The sequence below is a fragment of the Fragaria vesca genome, linkage group LG3 (assembly GCF_000184155.1).
Source record: "Fragaria vesca subsp. vesca linkage group LG3, FraVesHawaii_1.0, whole genome shotgun sequence".
Lineage (NCBI taxonomy): Eukaryota > Viridiplantae > Streptophyta > Magnoliopsida > Rosales > Rosaceae > Fragaria > Fragaria vesca.
This window is the reverse complement of record NC_020493.1, coordinates 5,496,876-5,508,289: the sequence shown is the minus strand read 5'-3', so window position 1 is coordinate 5,508,289 and position 11,414 is coordinate 5,496,876. Positions and strand designations below refer to the sequence as shown.

General features: G+C 37.5%; 2 protein-coding genes across 2 annotated transcripts in view; one reads left to right on the top strand and one right to left on the bottom strand.

The window, feature by feature from the left end:
* Positions 1–8,858: 8,858 nt before the first annotated feature.
* LOC101311655 lies at positions 8,859–9,988 on the bottom strand. The gene is made up of 3 exons (XM_004293702.1): positions 9,810–9,988; positions 9,211–9,433; positions 8,859–9,095 (listed from the first exon to the last, which is right to left on the bottom strand). The coding sequence occupies exons 1-3, from the start codon at positions 9,841–9,843 to the stop codon at positions 9,032–9,034; spliced, it is 321 nt and encodes a 106-aa protein (XP_004293750.1). The 5' UTR covers positions 9,844–9,988; the 3' UTR covers positions 8,859–9,031.
* An 816-nt stretch (positions 9,989–10,804) lies between these two features.
* The window catches only part of LOC101311079 (phosphatase IMPL1, chloroplastic-like), a 3,709-nt gene continuing 3,099 nt past the window's right edge, over positions 10,805–11,414 (top strand). Inside the window, exon 1 of the mRNA XM_004293700.1 lies at positions 10,805–11,225. Within this exon, the coding sequence (XP_004293748.1) occupies positions 10,920–11,225 (306 nt within the window). The 5' untranslated portion in view covers positions 10,805–10,919. The remainder of the gene's footprint in view (positions 11,226–11,414) is intronic.

Below are 11,414 nucleotides of genomic sequence, written 5' to 3'. Positions count from 1 at the left end.
GCGAAAATCTTTATAACTATTGCACTAAATAAATCGAAAACGAAGCTCAAAATGAGAACCGAAGACAAATACTATCAATAACTTCAAAATTTTCAGCGATGCATTGAGCACAAAAAGAAAAACACAATTGAAAAGAAAATTGAAAACAGAAAGACCAAAATGCCCTCAAAACCTAAGCTTGGTGAAGAACCACCGGTTCTTGCCACTCTTGAACCGGTCCTCCAACTTGGCCTTGATCTCCTTGGCCGCCGTCACCTTCTTGTCGCGTGACTGCAACGCGTCGACGGTGGCGACCTCCTTGAGGTCGACGTCGAGGCTGTAGCGCGTGGGCATCACGTGCTGGTAGTTGACGAGCTTGATGAAGGCTTTCACCCTGGACTTCTTGGCCGTCTTCTTGGCTGAGTCTTTCCTGATCACCTTGCTCGGATACTTGGCTATTCCGGCGACCAAGCAGTGCCCGTACGGCCGGTCACGTGTCCCTTCATCGAAGGCCTTCACGATTACGGCTTTCCGTCCGGCGAACCTCCCCTGGAGTAGGAGCACGGCTTTGTTAGGCTTGAGGAACTTCACCATTTTCGTTCTCTCTGTGGAAACCCTAGCTCTCTGGCTGCGCAAATGAACGATGAAGGTTTATGCGTTATATATGAGTGCGTATGATTTTGTTTTTTTTCTTCTTTTTGGTCTGAGGTTGAGTTAGAGGCCCAGACAGAAATGCTTAAAGGGCTGCAAGGTACTGAAAGCCCAAACATAAGTTGAGGGTTTATTCCGGTTTGTATGATTGAGTCGACTTGAATACAACACGATATGACTTTAGTTATTTGATTCTCGGGGTGGAGGATCAGAATCTCGTGGGTCGTGGCTATTATCAATAGGGCATTTTCCATGAAATGAGATTATATTGGAATTTTATTCAAATATTTTAAAATACCTTACTTAAATTTGAAGCTCCTTCAGTTTTGACCGTTTGTCAATGGCATTATTCTTCTTAATTGTGGTTGATCTATATGCCATAAACTCCTAACGTTTTGAAACATAATTGTGTAATAATAATGGTCAATTCTTTATTTCCATATTTATTCCTCTCATATCTTCAGTTTGAATATTAGTGTTTAATGGCATTACATTCCTATTCATAAATTGCTGCCATTACACTTCTGTTATGTTGTCCATTTCATTGATAATTTCTTTCCTATATAAGCTCCAGGTTTCCATTTCAATTAAAAATAAGAACAATATATATATCTTCCTTGTTTCCTATTCTATTCCACCAAAGAGAGATAATTAAGTTGTTTGATACGATTCTAGTATTGTAGTATTGTGAGTGTACACTTACTAGAGTCGAGGTTGTTATACCCTGGAGGGTAGACCGTCAATACTTGTTACACCGAGATAAAATCTCCGAAGGGCGGAAATCTACTCTTAAGGGCAGTGAACTACATGCCTCAACCTACAAGTTCATTCCTCAAAGCATCATCCATCTCCAAATTTTCCTACAATCTTAAGAGTAGACCATGGCTGCTGCTTTGACCAAAATCCCAGATGTGTCCAAGATCGATGTGTTCAACGGCTCGTTCTTCAAAAGATGGCAAGAAAGGGTCTTCTCTTCTCTTGATGTCATGAACTATGCAGATTATCTCACCAAGGCCAAGCCCGAGGAAGGAAGTGAGGACTATGACAACGCATTGGCCAAGTGGGAGAAAGGTAACAAGGTCTGTAGGCATACCATTCTGAGCACACTTTCAAATGAGCTTTTTGATATCTATTGTACCTTCAAGACTGCTGCTGAAATTTGGGAGGTTCTCAACAAGAAGTATGTGACTGAAGATGCCGGAAGCCAGAAGTATGCAATTGGGAATTTTCTGAAATTTCAGATGGTGGAAGACAAAGATGTTTCACTTCAAATTCATGAGTTTCACAAGATTGTCAATGATTTGAAGACTGAAGGCATTGAGTTACCTGAAGCATTTGTGTCCGGAAGCCTTATTGAAAAACTACCCGAATCATGGAAGGACTACAAGAACAACATGAAACACAAAAAGAAGCATATGAGCCTAGAAGATGCTGTTGTTCATATCCGAATTGACGAAACGAACCGTGTACGAGATAGAGTTGCTCAAGTTGATGAAATGAAGGTAAAAGCTAATGTGATCGAGGAGGGTAAGTTGAAAGGTAAAAATTACAATTCTAGTTACAAATCTTTCACCAAGTATGACAACAAATCTCATCACAAGTTTGTTAAGAATATGAAGCCTACTCACAACACAAATTTCAAAAAGAAGGGGAGTTGTTTTGTTTGTGGAAAACCAGGACACCACGCAAATGAATGCAATAGAAGGAAGGGCAACAACCCACCTGCTCGTGCTAACTTGGTAGAATCAGAAGATGAAGTCATTGCTGCGGTCATTTCTGAAGTCAATGTGGTGACTAGTGCCAAAGATTGGGTGGTAGACTCTAGTGCTACAAGGCACATATGTGCTAATAGGAGTGCCTTTCTCTCATTTATTCCAATAAAAGAAGGTGAGGAGGTCGTCCTTATGGGTGACTCAAGGCCTACCCCAGTTAAGGGTAAAGGAAAAGTGCTTCTCAAACTAACCTCTGGTAAAACCCTTTCACTTAGTGATGTTCTTTATGTTCCAAAAATTCGTCATAATCTTGTTTCTGTTGCTTTGCTTGGTAAAGTGGGGGTAAGGGTTGTTTTTGAATCTGATAAGATTGTTCTGACTAAAAATGGTCAATTTGTGGGGAAAGGGTTTTGCAATCAAGGTTTGTTTGTACTGAATGTTTCTGAGACTATTAATGGAAATGCATCTACTTCTTCTGCTTACATGGTTGATTCATTTGATTTATGGCATGGTAGACTTGGTCATGTGAGTTCTTCTTATATTAAGAAAATGAAAGATATTGGCTTGCTCTCTTTTTCTAATTTCTCGAATGATAAGTGTGATGTTTGTGTAGAAGCTAAGTCAACCAAAAAGGTTTGCAAATCTGTGGAAAGAGAGACTGAGTTACTCAGTTTAATTCATAGTGACCTTGGAGACTTGAAACAAACCATGACTAGAGGAGGTAAGAAGTACTACATTACTTTTATAGATGACTACTCTAGGTACACTATGGTTTATTTGCTTAGTAGCAAGGATGAGGCTGGTGACATGTTTCTAAAGTACAAAGCTGAAGTAGAAAACCAGCTCAATAAGAAAATAAAACGGTTGAGAACTGATAGAGGTGGGGAATATGATTCTAACCTTTTTAGTTCTTTTTGCGAGGAACATGGCATAATACATGAGGTTACTCCACCATATTCTCCGGAATCAAACGGAGTAGCCGAGAGGAAAAATAGAACTTTGAAAGACATGATGAATGCCATGTTAGTAAGTTCGGGAGCACCAATGAACTTGTGGGGGGAAGCTATTTTGTCGGCATGTCACGTACAAAATAGAATACCCTACAAGAAAACAGGTATCACTCCATATGAGTTATGGAGAGGTCATGCACCTAACTTGAAATATCTCAAAGTGTGGGGGTGTTTAGCAAAGGTTCTCTTACCTGAACCGAAAAAGAGAAAATTAGGTTCAAAAACCTTTGATGCCATGTTCATAGGTTACGCTCAACATAGTGCAGCCTATAAGTTCTTAGTTATCAAGTGTGACGAAGGTTTAATGGAGGTTAACACCATAGTTGAAAGTAAGAATGCAACTTTCTTTGAAACTGTTTTTCCTAAGAAAAATAGTAGAGACAAACCCGTTCCTTTGTCTCGTTCTATTTCAGAGCCTAGAGAGAATGTTGAAATAGAGCCTAGGAGAAGCAAACGTGCTAGAAAAGAAACTAGTTTTGGAGATGACTTCTACACCTTCTTAATTGAAAATGACCCACAAACCTATAGTGAGGCCATTAAGTCAGTGGATGCTCCTTTCTGGAAGGAGGCCATCAATAATGAATTAGAATCACTTCACTCTAATCATGTTTGGGAACTTGTGGACTTACCACCAGGGACCAAAACTTTAGGGTGCAAATGGGTTTTTAAGAAGAAACTCAAAGCGGATGGGTCCATTGATAAGTTTAAAGCTCGCTTAGTTGCCAAGGGTTACAAACAAAAGAAGGATGTAGATTATTTTGATACTTTTGCTCCTGTTGCTAGAATTTCTTCTATTCGAGTTTTGATTGCATTAGCATCCATTCATAATCTTGTTATTCATCAAATGGATGTTAAAACTGCTTTCTTGAATGGTGATTTGGATGAGGAGATTTACATGGATCAACCTGAGGGTTGTGTTGTCAAAGGTAATGAAAATAAAGTTTGTAAGCTTGTTAGATCTTTGTATGGTTTGAAACAAGCTCCTAAGCAATGACATGATAAATTTGACAACGTTATGATTTCGAATGGTTTTGTTATTAATGATGCTGATAAATGTTTATATTGCAAGACTGATGGTGATTCATGTGTAATTATATGCTTGTATGTTGATGATATGCTTATTCTTGGAACTAACATTGACATTGTGAATGAGACGAAAATGTTTCTAGCATCAAGTTTTGATATGAAAGATATGGGTGCTGCTGATACGATTCTTGGAATCAAGATTACTAGAACTAAAAGTGGCATCTCACTTTCTCAAGAGCACTACGTTGAAAAGGTATTGAGAAGGTTTGGTCACTTTGATTATAATTCAGTAGCAACACCTTATGATGCTAGTATTCTATTAAAGAAAAATAAAGGTGAGTGTTTTTCTCAATCTGAATATGCTCAAGTTATTGGTAGCTTGATGTATCTTGCAAATTGCACAAGACCAGATATTTCTTATGCAGTTGGGAGATTGAGCAGGTACACTCAAAGTCCGAACAAGGACCACTGGAATGCTATTTCAAGAGTACTAAAATATTTAAAAGGTACTCTTAATTATGAATTGAGATATGGTGGATTTCCTGCGGTACTAGAAGGGTATTGTGACGCGAACTGGATCTCTGATTCAGATGAAATTAAATCTACCAGTGGATATGTATTTACTCTTGGTGGAGGTGCAATATCTTGGAAAACCTCCAAGCAAACAGTGATAACTCGGTCCACTATGGAATCTGAGTTTGTGGCCTTAGAGAAGGCAAGTTTAGAGGCTGAGTGGCTTAGAAACCTCTTGGCAGATATCCCATTATGGAATAGACCAGTTCCTTCTGTGTCTATGCATTGTGATAGCCAAGCTGCTATAGCTAGAGCTAAAAATAAAACATATAATGGGAAGAGTAGGCACATACGCCTAAGACATAATACTGTGAAGCAATTGCTTGAGCATGGAGTCATATCAATTGACTATGTGAAATCTGAGTTGAATTTAGCGGATCCCTTAACAAAACCACTAGGCCGAAAGCTAGTGAGTGATACATCGAGGGGGATGGGGCTTATGCCTATAAACAAAGATCAAGAGTGATGGTAACCCAACCTATGTGATTGGAGATCCCATGAAGTAGGTTCATATGGGTGAAAACAAGTCACTTGTTGATCAGTGGTGCACTATGAAATAAATTATTGATAGTCCCTCCCTATGGTGTAAATAAATAGTGCGTTAACTGCAATGTGTAAAGGTTGAATATATGTTCTTAATGAATTCCATACCCCAAAAGTTGGGTGGTGTGTTTAATTGCAGTACACACTTGATGGGTTCACCTGTATGAATGTGGAGGTGAGGCCGCTTCCTATGAGAGTCAAGGCATACTCTCTAGAGCATTCATGAATATCCAGGTAGGGCGCATGGCCTATTGGCGCCACCCCGCATTGAACAACTTGATACGAGATTTGATGTGGATGGTTAGTTGTTTGATTCACAATAGAAAATCTTGGTTCATAGAAAATTTTTATTTTCACCAAGTTTTCGTGGGTCACGATTAATTTATCCTATGGCTGGTTCATAGTCCAAAAGACACCAGTTCTGATGCATTGATTCTCACTCTCTCTTTGGTGTTTTTTCCTTACATCTTTCTTGAATTTCGGTATTTTGAAATAGTGGGGGATTATTGGAATTTTATTCAAATATTTCAAAATACCTTACTTAAATTTGAAGCTCCTTCAGTTTTGACCGTTTGTCAATGACATTATTCTTCTTAATTGTGGTTGATCTATATGCCATAAACTCCTAACGTTTTGAAACATAATTGTGTAATAATAATGGTCAATTCTTTATTTCCATATTTATTCCTCTCATATCTTCAGTTTGAATATTAGTGTTTAATGGCATTACATTCCTATTCGGTTACATTCCTATTCATAAATTGCTGCCATTACACTTCTGTTTCGTTGTCCATTTCATTGATCATTTCTTTCCTATATAAGCTCCAGGTTTCCATTTCAATTAAAAATAAGAACAATATATATATCTTCCTTGTTTCCTATTCTATTCCACCAAAGAGAGATAATTAAGTTGTTCGATACGATTCTAGTATTGTGAGTGTACACTTACTAGAGTCGAGGTTGTTGTACCCTAGAGGGTAGACCGTCAATACTTGTTACACCGAGATAAAATCTCCGAAGGGCGGAAATCTACTCTTAAGGGCAGTGAACTACACGCCTCAACCTACAAGTTCATTCCTCAAAGCATCATCCATCTCCAAATTTTCCTACAGATTATGGGGCTCAATTACTTAGAGACTTAGAGTTCATGGTGTTAGGCATGCCTTTGAGTATGAGAATCGAGATGGGTTCTAATCCGTTCTGTAAAGTTTGAAAAATCGGATTGGATTGTTTATGGTATCGAGATGTTTATTATACATTCATTTGCATCTAATTGAAACTGGAATTATAATTACTTTAGACTACTTTTACTACATTGACAACAAAATTATCATATTGCTTTTACATTTTCACATATAACAAAAACAAGTAACAACATTGAATTGTATTTACAAACTTGGAATAAAACTATTACACAAAAAATAACTTGCGCTATCATCAATTTGTTGTGACATGTGTATGGCATACAATATATCATAAAAATTTCTCTAAACACAAACAAAATTCGAGTATGTGATATATTAGTTATATCTGGTTTTCTTTGGTCGTGGATCAAGCAAGTAGTTAGTATGCCATTTCCGTAGCAGCGACAGATCGCAGAGGAAGAAGAAAAACACGACATCACGACTGCAACACAAAATTCAGTACGTACATCAGTTGATCTGCAAATAGCAAAGTCGAGAAAAACTGGCATGGTTACCGTGTAGAACAGAAATGCTTACCATCCGGTCCAGAATCCGCCTTCACGCCGGAGATGATGGAAAGGATCTGCTAATTCTTGGCGACCTTCATTGTATCTTTGAACTTGTGGTGGTCTATCTACTTCTGAATTTGATTAATTGGTACAACAAAATTAATGTTGGTATACAAAACTAATGTGAATAACTTTATCATGAAGAAATTAGTAGAAGAAAGAGTTCTGGGACACAAATCACACAATATGCATATATGGCAATCAGTTTTTTTGAGGCGGACTAGTTAATTTCTCTACTAAATTTTATGGTTGGAACTTGGAACTTAAACGTGAACGAAATCTGTTTACTTTGCTTGAGAATTTGAGTTTATAGAGATTAGTGAATAATTTCAGTAACCTTCAAATTATGCAGTAATGAGGAATTTCATTCCAGTATAGCTTAATTATAACTCACATAAGAAATGGATCGAATTAACTAACTAACTAAATCAAATAAAATGATAGAATCATAACGCTAGTATAATATTTACCTGGAGCCAGGAGGTTCTGGGTTGAGTGACTCATGTTATGATGACCAACGTGATCGAGCAGGAAAAATGGATGGAATTGATGAATGATAGACTAATAAATTGAGTTTAGCTAGAGAGAAAGCAGTATGGACGTTTGTTATTACTTTGTATCTGCTTCATTTAAAGAGAGATTGTACATGAATTGAAACGCGTGGATGACGTTCTTGATCATTTCGAAGTTCAAAATTCAAACGACGTCTGACTATGGTAGCTGATCGATGATCGAGGAAGGCATGGAGAAACACTGCAGTTTGCGACTTTTCTCAGGATTTATTTTGTTTGGAAAAGAAAAAGTCGACGTACAAAATCAGCAGCACATATGAATGTATGACATATTCTTCTAGCTTGATCAGGACTACAAGAGACAGTCAGACACATATCGTTCTTAGCTAGTGTTTTGATTTTTAATTTTTTTTTTTCTTATTTACAATATGGTAATTCTGTTGAGAGATCATTTTTGTTGCTCATTATTTGCTTAAAAGATTCACTATCCGATCACATATCGGCATCTTAGCCGCCTTTAAGTTTTTAGGTATTCATTTTCATGCAATTTTCAGTCAAACCGATGACTGTTAAAGTATCGAAGTGAATCAAACCATAGATAAACCGAATTTGTCAAACTTGAACCGTTCATGTTCATAAATTTTGCAAACCGGTGATTTTTGCTCACTTTTCCAACAACTATCATTTGTTTTGAATTCTTTGCATTTGATCAAAGAGTAGCCGATTCTACGAGTGATTTGAGTCATTGACTCAAAACTATGGCAAGACTAGGTTTTAGTCAGTACGTAAGCTAAATAAGCGATCTTCCATTGTACTAGTGAATGATACCAGTTTTACTTCAACTACTGATTTAGGGTGCGAAGTGTATAAGAATCTATTGTACGTATACGTTCCCTTTTGGCTATGAATTTAATGAAATCTTTCTTTCCGTTTGTAGCGTTTAGTCGTTTAATGGATCGATTTTCTGTTTGCCTTGATCTCATCATCATTGTGATAGTACAAAGTAACAAAAACCAATCAGTTCAGCTATGGCCTTGTACATCTCTATTCTCTAGCATCGACTTAATTGGGATGATCGGAGAGCATGTAACCCAGATATAGTAATACCGTGATTGGTAAATTAAGTATATGTAACAAATATTAATCATGACATGATCGATTTTACACATAAGAAAGGTCTCACTGTATGAAAACGAATAAACACAAGCACAAGGAAATTATTGAGACAGCGGCATGAATCGGATACAAATGAATTTACAATCCTTTGAACAATTAACAGATTGAACAAGGCAAGCAGCACAAATCGCAGAGGCAGCAGCAAAACATGGCAGAGCAACTGCAACACATAAACCAGATAATATAAGTATAAAAGCTGCATATATATAAATTTCTGTATATCTAGTCCAAGCATCAACGGACAAAGACTGATTCAGGTGTCGAAAAATGCTTACCATCCGGCCCAAAATCCGCCGCCTTTGCCCTTGTCTTGATGATGGTAGGGGACTGGTTGTTGGGGACCTTGGGGGTATCCCTCAGTTTTCATGGGGTATGAAACTGGTGGAGGAACAACATAAGGACCTTGAACTGGTGGTGGAGGATAAGCGTGCCCTGGAGGAGGATATGCCCCGGCTGCTGGCCGTGGAGGGTATGAAGTTGGTGGTGGTGGATATACTCCTGAAATTTAATTAGTACAGTGTTGAGAAAATTAGTTATTGTGAAACAACTAACTTGTGAATACGTACTATTTTGTTGAATACTAGTTATATGGCTAATCTTTATCATTAATTAGAAGCGAAAACATGAAATCCATGATGTTCTTTTTTCTTTTTCTTTTTTTGAAAGCAAAATCCATGATGTTCCCAACTTTTGAGGCTTGAAAGTAGTTGCTGTTTGAGTCTATAGATTCATTACATACAGAGTAATTGCTCAAGCTAAACACTAACATGTATATTATCCCATCAATTTACTTCAAATATACAACTTAATGGATCAAACTAACAAACTAAAATTCAGATAACCAGACATTGAATCATGCATGTTAGTAATTTACCTGCACCCTGGTACTGCTGGTTGTAGTGACTCATGGTGGTATGATTAGCTTAAGATTAATCTTGCAAGAAAATGGATTGAAGTGAAACTTGGATATATGCTTTAGAGATAGAGAGTGTTTTATAACTTGGCTTGATAGTAATGTTTATAATGTAGGAAGAAGATACAATTTAAGAGCTGAGAAAATAGATGGTTATGTGCAGTCTTATATATAGATAGATTTTCAGACATGGCGGCCGTGAGTAAAACGCGTTGATATACAAAGAATATTAGGACGATGAAGGATTAGTTTATGGCCTTCAGTACATGAGGGTTTGAAACAATTTCTCTTCTAATTATTTTCTATGAGAATGTTAGCCTATCGTGCCGCGACACGCGACATACTGGGTTTCTTTTTGTTTGGCAGGCAGTTGGATGCTTTCAAAGTCAAGAAGAAGGTTCTGTGTTTGATTTCAAACTACAGGAGATGAGTCTCAGCTAGGAAAGCGTTTTGTAATTGCTACTTTACTTCTAGATAGTGTGCAAGAATATTTTGTTTAATATCTTACAAGTTGTCAAAAGAAGACGAAAATCCTCTTCTAGATGAGTAAGAATGATGTATATATATACAAATCAAAGCATTCCTCATAGGTCATGCATTTGATGATTTGAATTTTCACTTCTTTCCCAATGAGGACTTGAAGAGCCAAAAAAAAATACGGTTAGTCTAGTGGAAGTATGCTAATCAGACAAACGCCGTAAGAATTCTCAACTTGTAGAAAGATCACTTTAAGAAGGTGTCGTATCTCAACCTGAGAACCACTAATGTTAGCAAAAGTGCCGCCAGAGCCAACCAAAAAAAAAAAAAAAAAATCAAAACTGAAGAAATATAGAAATTTACAGCAAGTAAAAGTATTAAAAGGCAAAAGTTAAATTTACAAATTTACTACTTTCCCATAAGTAGTGTCCAAAGTATGTGGAACACAAAAAGATGCTTCCCCATCATCATCTGATACCACAACAAAAATTCGTGGCAGAAGCACAAACTGCTAATACCTCATAAAGTCATAATCAAACAGAACTAGGAAGAACGCCCTACCAACCACCTTAATCTCCCTTCTTTCATTTCAGAATGGGCAGGTCCTTGATCTTCTCTACTAACTTCGCTCTGAGATTTTCTCAAAAACCCAGATCAATTTTACCCCCTAGTTTACTAAGTCAGTCTATTCCCCTCAACTCTAAGCTGCAATTGCAAAATGGGTCTCAAAGATTTGGACTTCCAATTCCCAAACCAGCAAGAACTCTCTGCACGAAAGCTGTGCTATCTGAAATCCCAAATCAGAAGCAGTATGTGAAAGTGGGGGCCCAATCAACCGGGCACATCCCAGCTAGTCAGCTCATTGAAGTGGTTGAGAAGGCTGCTAAGACTGGTGCTGAGGTTTGCTCTCTATCTCTGTTTTGTGCCAGTCTGGATGTGCTTGCATTACTTGAATTCTGTAAATTTCGAAGGAAACCAAATCACATTTGCATCCTTTCTTGTCCAATCAATGTGGTCCGTCCAAATATTTGAACTTGAAGGTACCCAATTAAAAAAAGAAGTAAAAAATTGATCTTGTGTATGTGCCTT

What these genes read in the sequence shown, in the direction of transcription:
- LOC101311655 (XM_004293702.1), bottom strand. Translation starts at nt 9,843, where the DNA reads ATGAGTCACTACAACCAGCAGTACCAGGGTGCAG. An exon ending in CCAGCAGTACCAGGGTGCAG is followed by an intron (nt 9,434 to 9,809) that starts GTAAATTACTAA and finishes ATTAAATTTCAG; the next exon opens with GAGTATATCCACCACCACCA. An exon ending in GGCGGATTTTGGGCCGGATG is followed by an intron (nt 9,096 to 9,210) that starts GTAAGCATTTTT and finishes TATGTGTTGCAG; the next exon opens with TTGCTCTGCCATGTTTTGCT.